Raw genomic sequence first — 13,285 nt, forward strand, 5'->3', positions numbered from 1 at the left:
ATAGAAACAGCTAGTCAACAGAGATTATGTAAATGTAGATGTATATCGCAAGATTATGTAAATGTAGATTGTATATCGCAAATTTTGTTGTTTTTTTCAAAGTTTGTATTAAATAGTTTAGTTGGAGTTACAAAGAATCAGATTGTAGACTTAAAACAGGAATAAAAACATCTTCAAATATACTTAAATTTATTACTTGTAAAACACTAGTTTTATATTTATCAAACTAAGACAAATAAACTTAAAAAAAAGGCTCCAAAACAAATAGAGCACTTGAAAAGAAGTTCAAGGAACAATAGTAATATACAAAATTTAAAAATTAAAACTCAAAAAAATTAAAATTTATTAGTTATAATGTTATAATCATTCACATCAATGTTATATGTTCGCCCTGATTTTGTTGTTGGGACTTTGATTACTGCAATTAAACTTGACAATGGTACCCAACAGATATCATCCATCTGTGACCAAATGAAGTTTTGAAAAGGACTGTGAGGGTGCATAAACTTAATTTGAATATCATTTGTAGTAATATCTGTTTCTGTAACCATTACTATCTACCAAAAGGAATCGTACTTGCATGCAACAAAATCATTTAGATTTAGTACAATTGCAACATCAGACATTACCGCTTTATAAATCTGTCAACACATTGATGTTCACTTGTTCTTTTAAAACTAATTTCAAATTTTGAAATGGGTATGTAATGATGATAGCGTCTGGTACCTGGAACAGTTTTTCCTGTTTCAAAATGCTCTTTTAGTTGCTGTCGCCTTGAACTAACTTTTTCTTTGGTAATTTTATAAAATATAGTTGTGTTTATATTGGTGATGCAAAACTCAAGCATATCATCAACTGTCAATATTTGGTTTTCTAATGATCTTTGCAAACTTGCATTTGCTGTTATTCTTTTAACGGTACCACCTATACCATCACAAGTGGATTTTCCATGACTGGTTACAAAAAAACACTCATTCAGCTGAAATCTTGAAATCTCCCTTATGGTGGCATAGATTTATAAAGTTTTTATAGTTTTTATAACGAGCAGAACATCCATCAGAAAAAAAATAAATTTTATTTATACCAACTAAATGTTCTTTAATGTACTCTACAATTTTCTTCTGAAATTCATACACAAAGCATGTATCATGATCATTGTCATCACTTAAAAAACAGAACAACTTATGCTGAATATTTGTTTCAGAAATTTCCTTTAAATATGTAACAACAGGATGTAGTGTACATTGTTATTTATTCCAATGATAACTTTGTATTTCATCCTGTATAACAAAATTGATAGTTCTCTGAAAAATCTGACTGTATAATACATTCATTGTTACCTAAATTATTTTTTAGCTCCTTCAAATAGCGAGTTTGGCATTTAGCAATATATGAATGTGAAGTTAGTTAATGTGAGAAACAACAATAACACCTTTTTTTTCTTGTTTAATTTATCAAAATACCTGTTTTTAAGCACTAAATTTAAGTAGATTTGATCATGTTTTTATTTCTGTTTTAGAAAAGACCACTCTCCAATTCTTTGTAATAACTATAACTTAACTAGTCAGGACAAATTCTAAAAAAAATTAAAAAAAAAAAAAGTCAAGCTACATCGGCATTTTTGTGGTTCAACTCGCCCCAGTAAAATTGTGGTAAACATTTAAATTTTAGGTGTTATGTTCATTTTTAAATATTTTAAGTTGTTTCATTGGATTTGTGGGCCCAAAATATGTACAAATTTTCCGCTTTCCAACACACATATAACAGAAGCTAGGACCAAAACCATTTTTAAAAATGGCGGTTTTTTGTTGGTTGGAGGCAAACTTTAAATAGCTATATCTTAGGAACCGATTGAAATTAGATGATGAAATTTTCAGGTTGTTTAAAATTTACTAAAATCTGTAAGTGGTTTAAAAATCAGCAAAATCTGAGACTTAGGGTTGCATGCCCTGGATATTTTCACACGGAATCACCCATATAATACATAGATGTAGATAAATTAATTTGATTTAAATTAATTTGTATTATACAATTATGTATACAGGGCAAATGCCATATACACATAATCGTGTTATATATATATATATATATATATATATATATATATATATATATATATATATATATATATGGCATTTGTAGATACAGAGGTTATACAAAATAATAGGAACACCAGCTTAAAAAAGCAAAATTTTCAAATGTCTATAAAATCTTCGAAATTGAGAGTTTTTTGTGGCTTATTGGTTTACTATTCATGTACTTTATCATGTTGTTCTAAAATTTTTGTGTATTTTTAGATATTATAAGTAAGAAAAAGATTGTTTAAAGCCACACAACTGTCAGAACGAAAGAATCATCAAAAAACTTGTCAGACAACTCCAATATCAAGTTCAACAACATTATCAATATCGCCATCAAATTCACAAATAAACTTTTCAGATATATTTACATTTGATTCAACAAGTGTTATACCAAGAATTATTGAAGATGCTGCTCTGCATGTAATAAAACAAAAAATCTCTCAAACAACATCCAATGTAATTGAGTTTCCGACAGGTGGACCAATGGTAAGACTATCTTTACAAAAACAGAGACTGTAAAATTACTATAAAAAAGTAAAAATGCTTTTAATTTTATAATAGGAAACTATAGTATGATTTTTTGAATATTTTAAATAAATTACACAACATTTTAGCCCTTATGCTTTACATCAACACTAATAGCCTACAAAGAAAGTTCAGATGTATGTTTACGCACAATTCGCAGATGACAATTACAGCTAAAACATAATATGAGCAAAACATGTGGAGAAAGCATCAGTTCTACAATCAAGCAAACTGCTACTCTTTTGAAATCTTTTAATGAAAATGAAAAAGAATATATTCTGAACAAATCAAATATTTCAAAAGCCAGAATATCTACTGAAGAAATGATCAGTTTAAAAGCAAACATGAACAGTACTTATGTTAACATGAAAATATTATCTAGGTACACAAGATTGCAATTATTATATAGGAATCTTGAAAAGACAAATTCAATACTTTTAATAGTTATTGATAATAAAAAAAACCATCATTTTAGGTGGTTGAAAAACAACAATGTGATATATGCTTCTAATGTGAAACAAAGAAATGTGGCTAAGAAATGGTCATGCGATGATCTTATTGTTAAAAATGCTCCATTTATGGTTGAAAAAAAAGATTCAAAAGGTTCTTATAAAATCAAGGAACTGCCATGTGCATATATCTACAAGGACATATAATAAATGTACTAGATAGACTAGATAGGTACAAACAAATCTTTTTTAAAAAATACTTTAACATACTACAATAAATTACTTAAAAATACTACAATAAATTAAATGCAATACTGTAAAAACAAAAACTAATTTTTCTTGTTTTAATTTTAGCAACAACCTCTTCTAATACAACAAGATTAAAGGCAATGAAATCCATATAAAAATAGGAGGTGACTATGGAGGTGATTCATTCAAAAAGTTTTATCAAATAGCGAATGTGGAAAAGCCTAATACCAAAACTAATACAACAATATTTAATATATTTGAGGCAAAAGATTACAGCACAAATTTGAAAATTTCATTGGCAAGATTTACATCAAAAATTGATTTGTTGCAAAAAATGTTTTGGAAGTAAGAACATATTACAAACAAAATAATTCAATTATTTAAGCACACTAAAATTCAAAAACATCCAACCAATTTTTGACATAAACAAAATAATTAACTATTCATTTCTTACCACAATTGTCAGGATTATGATAGATTACAGTTTCTTTTTAAAGAAATGTATAATAATTTAATTCTGTTCAATTTTAGAGAAAAACACATTTGCGTATTTGTATTTGGTGATTATGAATTCTTGTGAGCAATTTATGGAATAACTGGTGCAACTGGTGAGTTCATATTTAATACAGATTTCTTTAAAAAAACTCATCTGGGCTAGATACATGCAGCATGATTTATTTTGTTTTCTTAACACAAACTTTTTCAATTACTTTAGGCAGACACTCATGCCTGTTTTGCAACATCACAAGTCAACTCAAATCTAATTAACGACAACATTGAACTGCGATCACTTAAGACACTGGACTTATCTCTAGCAAAATTTAGCAACCATGGTGCAGATCCAATTTTGCCAAGTTATGTGACAATGTTATTGACCACCGGTTGTTCAATTTGCCACTTGATCAGGTGCTTTGCTTTTATTCATTATTCACATTATTTTGATTTTATTTATTAGGCATTATTCGCTAATTTACATGAATAATTGTAAACAATATAATACAATATTGCTTACGATTTATACAGTTATTGGTAGGGTAAATATAAATGGTGGTGTATGCAATTGTAAATGATAATATAAACTTTCTTGTACTATTAGATAGGAGTTCCTGCTTTACATATCTCACTTGGTATATACATAAAGTTTTTCAACATGTTAGAAGACTCTTGTCACACAATTGATATAAAAATTGTAAGTCGAATGACAGTAACCAACCGAATGCTTGACTGTGAGGAATTTAATGCATATATAGAGCACCAGCACCAAGTAAATCAACTTCAAATAAGTATTCAAGAACTTGAAGATAAAACATGTGTTATAACAGAAGCACTTGAAATGCAAATACTTTTTAACCCTGAAAAGGAAGAAAAAATTAAATTAGTATTTGAACCTCACCTGATTCACTTTGGTAAGAAAAAGAAAGAGCAGGTAACTACTTTAAATTTTGTTATTTACTAAAAATATTTAATTTAGATTGGTAATTAAACCCGGAATGATAGAGCTGAGAATCTTATACATTGGAATATCTAAGTTTCGTTTTATTGATTAGATTGTTTTGAATTTATCTTAAAAGCATATTTAATCATAGATCTCAGAACTGAAAATACTGCTTGAAGCAAATCATATAAAGAAATTGTTTGGGCCACTTGTAAACAAACTTGATAAGATACTTAACTCATTAGGAGTACAAAGACAAGCATATCACGGGAAAAGTTTTGTTGGTAATCATGTTAACAAAATGTTAAAGGTAAAATAATAACTAATATATATTTCCTAAATTTATAAAATCTACTCTTTACTAAAAACAAAGTTTACATAAATTTAAATTTACAATACAGTGTAAATATATGTGTGTGTGTGTGTGTGTGTGTGTGTGTGTGTGTGTGTGTGTGTGTGTGTGTGTGTGTGTGTGTGTGTGTGTGTGTGTGTGTGTGTGTGTGTGTGTGTGTGTGTGTGTGTGTGTGTGTGTGTGTGTGTGTGTGTGTGTGTGTGTGTGTGTGTGTGTGTGTGTGTGTGTGTGTGTGTGTGTGTGTGTGTGTGTGTGTGTGTGTGTGTGTGTGTGTGTGTGTGTAAGTGGAATAGATGACTAATACTAACATTATTAGGCATAACTAGATACATAATTAACAACAGTTATTACATATAATACATATTTCACAGTTATATTATATATAAAATTAGGAGAAAAGTATCCTTGAACTTTGTAACTCCATACCAAACCTTGTAGTCGAACTTGGGTTCAATGACACTGATAAACACAGAGAAACTATTGAAGTTTGTAAAAACGTCGAGGTACTCTTCTCTAAATTTGGAATATATCACAAGCTTATTAACTCCTGCAATCAGTTAAATGAAGATAACAAGCAGGACCTTGGTATGTCATCTTAATATAATTAGCACAGAAACGTTTAATGTTTAATGCTCAACGTCGTTTCATCGTTAGTTACTAGGCTTTGAAAAAGCGCGTTCTCTAAATGCACGCGGCCATTGGAGAAAGATCTCTTAAGCGAGTTGAAACTTTTTTCCTTTTGGAATTTAATTATTAGTTTAGATATATTACATGAAGAATCATATTAAGAGAAATGATAATCGTTAAGATCATATTATAATTGAAGTAAGTATATAAAATAGTTATATATACATTTTTATTAGCTAAAGTAGAAAGGATTTAAATTTTTATCAGAAAAAGTAGAAAGGATTTTAATCTTTTAAATCGTTTGTATTTTGTTTGTTTTAGCTTTTCTTTCAGCATTTTTATTTTTGTTATTTTAATTTTTAGAAAGAAAATAGGGGTATGGATGTTATTTAAAGTTATACTAATGCTATTTCCATAAAATGGTTATTACTACTTTGAAATTTCTGTGATGCTATTAACTATTTTTGTTCTTTTTTAGAAAATTTAGAAAAATAAATTAAAATTTTGTGCCAACACTGAAATGGCATGTCACATGTTATTGTATGTAAAGGTTAAATTTTGTTATGAGGATTACAGTTCTTATGAAAAAAAAAGAAGGTAAAGAGTATTGTTTGTAAATATATATTTTGTTTACTTTGAATCTTTTTAAATTTTATGGCGTTATTTTTAAAATTTTTGTTTGCACACTTTTATTGTTTGCATATATGCTTTTTTGATATGTATGTATATGTTGAAATAAGTGCCTTTTAGTTGTTCTATCAATGTGTTTTTACAACAATGTAAAGTGTTTTTTTATTGTTTGTGTATGTGTTAATATGTGTTATATAATTGTTTTAAAATTGTGTTGAAATATGTATATAAGGTATATATTTAACCTTATATACACATTTAAACACATTTATTATGTTTATAGTTGGTACACATGTTTATATTATGTTGCTTCTGTGTTTTCAAAGTGCTGTGACTTGGTAAACATCTACCTTAAAATCAATTATTGTATTTTAGAGAAGGAGCAGAACAAATGGCTTAAGATTGTGCAGTTCAACGTGATACGCACCTAACGGCATGGTTTAAGTTAAATGCTGAAAATGAAAGAGCACATTGCTATTCTTATGTAGACATTCCTTATCACTTTGTATTTGATGATAAACATTGTAAATGGAAGGTTAGACAAAGGGGTGGTAATAAGGTGATAGTAAGAATGTATAAAGTTAATCCAACTGGAGAATTGTTTTTTCTTAAACTGTTACTTTTGCAAGCAAAAGGAGCAATATCTTGGGAGGATTTGCGTACTGTTAATGGTATTGTCCTTGAAACGTTTCGTGAAGCATGTGTTTTGAAAGAATTGTTGTAAGATGACACTGAATGGCAGAATACTCTTTCTGAGGCAGTTTTAACAAGTACGCCAAAGCAAATTAGACAGTTGTTTTCAATTATTTTGACCTTTTGTGAATCTGACAATCCTTTACATCTCTGGAATACATGCAAAGCTTTTATGATGGAAGATTTCATTCACCACTCAATCCCACTTCTAATAGCTTAACAAGCTACTCTTCATCAAATTGAAAAGATTATTAATCAAAGTGGTAAAATGTAGACTGATTACAATCTGCCTGTTATTGATGAGTTTATTGGCTTAAATCTAGAAAATTTTGATGAAAATGCTCAACAACTGAAATAGTAGAATTGTGTATAAACACAACCAGCTGAAATAGTAGAATTGTGTGTAAAATGTTCTTTGCTTTGGCAATGGGTGCAGAAGTTTGCATTAACTGAAAATATGAGAGTACAAGATGGGGAAGGTGAATTTTCCCAATGGCTACTAAAACTTAGGAATGGAACAATACCTGTCAAAGAGGAGGATCCTTTTAAAGGATGCATTAAAATACCAAATCAGTGCATTATTAGAGAAAATGAATCAGTTGTTGAAAAGATTTTTGGAGATGCTGATCAAAATGATTATTCTAAACGCGTGATTTTAACACCAACTAATGTTGATTCATTATCAATGAAGAAGTGCTTGAATGTCTGCCAGGTGAGGTCAAAATTTATTTAAATGCTGATCAAATTGATATTGATGACATTAATGAAAGAAATAATTTCCCTGTTTAGTTTTTGAACAGCTTAACTCCTTCAGGTATTCATTGTTAAAAATTGAAATTTGGTTGTGTAATTATGCTACTTAGAAATTTAAATCTCAAAGCTGGGTTATGCTATGGCACTCGAATGAACGTTTGTGCTCTTCAAAATAATTATATTGATGCAGAGGTTTTGACAGGTGTTTCTGGTGGTAAATGGGTTTTTGTTCCTCGAATTCAGTTGGCTCTATCAGATTCTAATTTACCTTTTGTTCTGAAATGTCGTCAGTTTCCTGTCAGATTGGCTTATTCAATGACAATTTTCAAAAGTCAAGGTCAAACATTTGATAGAGTTGGGGTATATCTCAAAAAACCGTGTTTCTCTTATGGTCAACTATATTTTGCATGTTCAAGAACTAGGGCATTTAATAGTTTGTTTTTCAAAATTGATAAACATCTCATTCAAGGTATGGTAGGTGAAAAGTGTTGCACAAATAATGTTATATTTTTTTTATTACTTTAATATTTTTTTCATAGTTTTTGATAAATATACCTGTCATTTAATATGTTTATATGTGTTATATGAAACCATATTTGTTTATAGCTGTATATATGTTTAAATTATGTTGTTTCCATGTTTTCAAAGTTGTGTGAGTTGGCATTATATTGAGCAAGATTGATAACCTTGCCAGCCAAGCGGTGTACTTATAGCAGAGGTGTGACTTGGCAGCATTTAGTGTCAGGCGGTTTTACTGCTTTAGAGCTAGGTTGTGTTGTCTAGCCTTTTTTAGTTATTCTGGAAACACAATGTCTGTTTATGTTTAGCGTAATGTGAATGGGAGAGTATGCAACCTTGATCTTTAAATCTAGGGTGTTTTAATGTCCTAAATTTGAAGTAATTGAATAACTAATATTGAATATAAAAACAAATATACTTTTATGTAGTTATATGTTTAGTAAAAAGATAAATATATAGTTAACATTAAATTGGTTTTCTAATTTTGCTTTTCATATTTTAATTTGGTTTGTTATTTTCGCTGGATTTTAGGATCAAGGGTGTAAATATTCTATTGTTATGTGTTACTGTTGTGATGTTTTGTGTTGATAGACTGCTTGGCTTACCTTCACGTTGGTGTCTATTGTTAAAAATGTGTAATAGGTAGTTTCATTTTTGGAACTTACTGCTTTTATTTATTTACTAAAAGCCAACATTATGCTAAAAATGCAGTTTATATCTTAATTTGATTTTTTTTTTTTTTTTTTTTTAAATTTATTTTAGTATTGTTAATCCTTTGCACTTCGAAATAGATTTTATAGTTACATTTTCGATAAATGTTTATATTAACTGCCATGTCAAAATAGGTCACTATAAATAGGTAAATCGATTTTCAGTTTTTATGTGGTTTTTTTTTTTTCTTTAAGATTTACGATTGACGCATTTATACGATTTATAAAAAGAAAACCTAATTACCTTTTATTGTAAATTTTTGTCAGTTAAAATGATATAAATATATTCAATTAGTTCAATTTTTTTTTATTTTCTCTATTTTATGCCTAATAATATTTGTTGTACGGGATCTTTTTAAACGGGGGGTGAATATTGTAGAGGATCTTTTTAAACGGGGGGTGAATATTGTAGTTTTGCGCATTTGTCAAATATCGAGTTACTTAAATTTTATAAGGTGTTTAATTAATTAGCTTAATTTTGAGGAAAGAAAAAATGCTTATATATGTTAAATTCTTAAATCATTCTTTCAAATTTTATTATTCTGGTAAAAGGTCTTCATCAAAAACTTGATTACTCTTCATAAAAATAGATCTATTCTCCTGACCACCATTAAGGCAAAAACGGGGAAGGGAGGTCCTTTGTTAGTGTAAGAGAATTAAATTTCGAGTAACAAAAGGAATTTTTAGTAAATGGTAGCAAATTACCGTTTACTAAAAACTGTTGAAACAAAGAGGCCACATATAAAAATGGTCAGATTAGTGCCATAAATAGTAATGGTCAAATGTTCAGTTAATTTTAATTTATTTAGTTGTGTGCATTTAACGTTTTAAAGACAATTTCCTTTTATAAAGAAACATGTATCAAGGGGATACCAAAAAATTAATAGTTAATGTATAATTAACGTTCGCTTAATATTACTCCTATTAATTAAAGTTCATGTTATAAAAAATATAACAAAAATTTAGCTTTTTTCGTCAATTTAAAGCATGATGAAGTGCTATTATTTTCTGTCAGTAACTAAAAACGTATTGTTTTGAACTTAGTAATGTTGAGGAAAATGGTTCTGCCTTACACTGATATGACATATGTCAGTTTTAAATTTCTCAAATAATGTTAAATAATTGGTAAATTATTTTACCTCCATACTTTTTATTTTAATTTTACAGATGGCTTAATTTTTTAAATTTGAAGGCGTTTTTCTAAAAGGGTATTAGTAATGGTTTCGCAACTTTAAATTGTGGAAAACAGCCACCATAAATTAACAGACCGACCATAACCCGTATTACGGGTTGCTTTTTGCTAGTATTTTATAATTTGTCAAAACACAATATATAGAGAAAATCATTTTTGTTATTTGATCTTTATCTTTGTTTTTTTAAATCATAGTGTTATATATATATATATATATATATATATATATATATATATATATATATATATATATATATATATATATATATATATATATATATATATATAAACACACACACACACACACACACACACACACACACACATATATATACATATTACTGGATACAGAAAATCAAATCAAAGATTTCATGAAGTTTTTCCGTGTAAACTGGCCAAACGCTTCAATCACACCCAAGCTTCATATGCTGGAGTACCATGCATTACCTTTCATTAGAAAATGGGGAGTAGGATTAAATACTTATGGAGAGCAAGGTGGAGAAAGTATTCATGCTGAAATCAAACGCATGAAGAGTACCTACTGCTATTTGAAAAGACTATGTAGATTAAAAAGCATAATGAATGAGCATTTCATAAAAAACAACCAAACTGTAAAAAAATACCAAAAAAAAGCTCAGCCAAGAAAAAGAAAAATTGTAGATACTAAAAATAATCCGATAAAATACTGCAAAATGATTTAAAGAAAATAAATGGCAGTATTAAAGCCTACATAATATTTTTGTCAGTATTTTTAACCTTTCAAATAAAAAGAAAACTTACCAATCTTTAAGAGCATTATACTATCAAAAAAAAAAGTAACCGGTTTTCGATTTTTGCTTTGAATGATTCACAAACTTTTATATTTTCAAAAAAAAATCAAGATAGTCACTAAAAAATTTACAAATTTAGAATATAGACTATAATGTAAGCACAGGTTAAATTCGGCCTAAAAGTTTGCTAAGTTTCACTTTAGTCCCACGTCTATTCTCTTAGTAAAATTATGTAAATGATAGGTTTGATGACACATACCATAACTAAAGTATTGTTCTGATATCATTTCTTATAGACTATTTAGAAATATCTACAAAAAAACCTAATTTGAAGAAATCAAATTAGGTTTTTTTGTAGATATTTCAGTAAATCCGTCTACAAAGGAAATGTTTTGGAAGAGAGGTCGCGAGATTCCCATTATAAAAAATGTGCTCACCAAGAGAGAGATATTCTCATTGTGCGGTAATCTGGTTGCTAATCTACCAGTTGCTGGATGGTTGAGACTCGCATGCAGCTTTATAAAAAGATGTACTAACGAGGCAGGTTGGGATGAAACTATTACGGATAAGCACGTTAATGAAATGATAAAGGAGGTCGTGGAGAAAGTCATCAAATGCGATCCAGCCAAAGGCGTATGGAATGTCAAACCAAATGCATCCCTTACTGTATGGTGTGATGCAAGTTTGCTGGCAAAAGGAGTTGTGATAATGCAAGGTGACAAAAAAAATAGAAGATGCGACATGGCTCCGATCAAAGTCTGATGCAATGCATATCAACGTAGCTGAATTGGATGCATGTATTGAAGGTCTCAATATGGCATTGAAATGGAATCCAAGTGATTCTCTATCAAAACTGATTCTCATAGTGTATTCAGCTGGTTGAATTCCGAATTGACTCGTGACAAACCTGTAAAATGTGCTGGACAATGTGAAATGCTAATCCGACGAAGGCTTCAGATATTTGGAAAATTGGTCGTAGCTTATGCCATAAATGTAAATGTTAGATGGATACCAACAACAAAAAATGTCGAAGATGAACTCACACGAGTGCCAGCAAAATGGATAAAACACAAAGTTGCAACACAAGAATGTAATATCATTTATAAACATGATAATCAGCAGGTTAAAAAAGTTCATTCAATAGAACACATGGGAGTTTCCAAGAGTATGGAGTTATGCTCGCGTGCTGGTATCCACGTTAACAGAGAAACAGTGAGGCAAGTTGTCGCTGAATGTGATGAATGCAATTAAATTGATCCTCATGTAGTTTCATGGGATAAAGGAAATCTTGCTGTCAGTAAAGTGTGGGAAAGAGTAGCCTGCGATGTTGCTCACGTTGATTGATTGCTATATCTCACCTGTATCGATTGTGGCCCAAGCAGATACACGTTATGGTCACCATTAAGCGATGAAAGTGCAGCAATGTTAGCCATTCCAGACGATTTTTTTATAATTCAAATAAACAAATATAATTTATATCATTGTATAGAGCTTGACTTCACTTAAAAAATGAGGGGTCATTCGGCCTTTGAAGTTAAGCGGATCTAAAGTTGTTGAATTTTTTGTAGTGCAAAAATTGATGATTTTTTGACGAAAGGTATAGGGCTTAAGTATGGAAAATTTGCAATGTTATGGCACCGAAAAAGAGAGTATTTTTGGATCATATTGACTTTTGTATAACTTTTGAACCGTTATTACATTTGACTTGATATTTCCTATATTTATTCAACAACTATAAAACAACAAAATACCAACAACAAAAAATTTTAATTCTGTTGGGATTGCCCAAAATCGTCTATTTTACAAACTGAGGGTTTTTAATTATTTACTTAGTTTTGGTATCATATTGACTCTTGAATAACTCTTGAACCATTATTACATTTGACTTTAAATTTTTTATAGTGATCCAACAACTATGAGCAAATAAAATACCACAATTTTTTTTTAATATTTGCGGACTGCTCAAGTTCATCTATTTTACTCAAAACGCGAGGTAAGAATTATTTTGTTCTATTTTCCATTTTAAAAGTTGGGAGAAAATGAGTTATTACTTTTAGTTAGTAAAAATAACTTTTAAAATACGCATTATTTTATTAATTTTTTTCAAATAATTTTCTTAAATATAAATTATTTAAAGCAAAAGTTATTATTTCTTTAAAAATTAAAACTAAAACTTTAAACAATTTTTACTTTTAGAAAAAGTCAAAAACTTTCTCCCAACGTTAAAACCTGGAGATAGAACAAAATAATTCTTACGTCGCAAAAATCAAAGCAAAAAACGTCAATATGCGAAGGGATAT

General features: G+C 29.0%; 2 protein-coding genes and 2 pseudogenes across 5 annotated transcripts; 3 read left to right on the forward strand and 1 right to left on the reverse strand.

Annotated features, from left to right (window-relative positions):
* Positions 1-335: 335 nt before the first annotated feature.
* On the reverse strand, positions 336-1,977 carry LOC149883959 (uncharacterized; annotated as a pseudogene).
* A 216-nt stretch (positions 1,978-2,193) lies between these two features.
* On the forward strand, positions 2,194-4,246 carry LOC149883960 (uncharacterized; annotated as a pseudogene). The gene is made up of 6 exons (XR_016455430.1): positions 2,194-2,567; positions 2,696-2,988; positions 3,082-3,287; positions 3,410-3,649; positions 3,836-3,912; positions 4,020-4,246. The product of XR_016455430.1 is annotated as an uncharacterized LOC149883960 (transcript).
* Positions 4,247-4,264: 18 nt separating this feature from the next.
* Positions 4,265-10,916, forward strand: LOC149883961 (uncharacterized). Its single transcript, XM_090097331.1, has 4 exons — positions 4,265-4,730; positions 4,891-5,049; positions 5,484-5,676; positions 10,567-10,916. The coding sequence occupies exons 1-4, from the start codon at positions 4,455-4,457 to the stop codon at positions 10,914-10,916; spliced, it is 978 nt and encodes a 325-aa protein (XP_089953457.1). The 5' UTR covers positions 4,265-4,454.
* LOC149883962 (ATP-dependent DNA helicase PIF1-like) lies at positions 5,949-9,334 on the forward strand. 3 transcript variants are annotated; one of them, XM_090097376.1, is made up of 3 exons: positions 5,949-6,315; positions 6,724-7,753; positions 7,905-9,334. In XM_090097376.1, exons 2-3 carry the CDS (start codon positions 7,743-7,745, stop codon positions 8,317-8,319), a joined length of 426 nt encoding a protein of 141 aa, XP_089953502.1. In that variant the 5' UTR covers positions 5,949-6,315; positions 6,724-7,742; the 3' UTR covers positions 8,320-9,334. The 3 variants fall into 3 exon arrangements, with proteins under 3 accessions (XP_089953502.1, XP_089953501.1, XP_089953503.1); XM_090097375.1 differs by having other exon boundaries at positions 7,831-9,332; XM_090097377.1 differs by having other exon boundaries at positions 7,831-9,325.
* Positions 10,917-13,285: the final 2,369 nt, after the last annotated feature.

The sequence above is a fragment of the Hydra viridissima genome, unplaced genomic scaffold, assembly GCF_058129835.1.
Source record: "Hydra viridissima isolate aposymbiotic clone 2 unplaced genomic scaffold, HvirCarnegie_v1 scaffold_9, whole genome shotgun sequence".
In the NCBI taxonomy this organism is placed as follows: domain Eukaryota; kingdom Metazoa; phylum Cnidaria; class Hydrozoa; order Anthoathecata; family Hydridae; genus Hydra; species Hydra viridissima.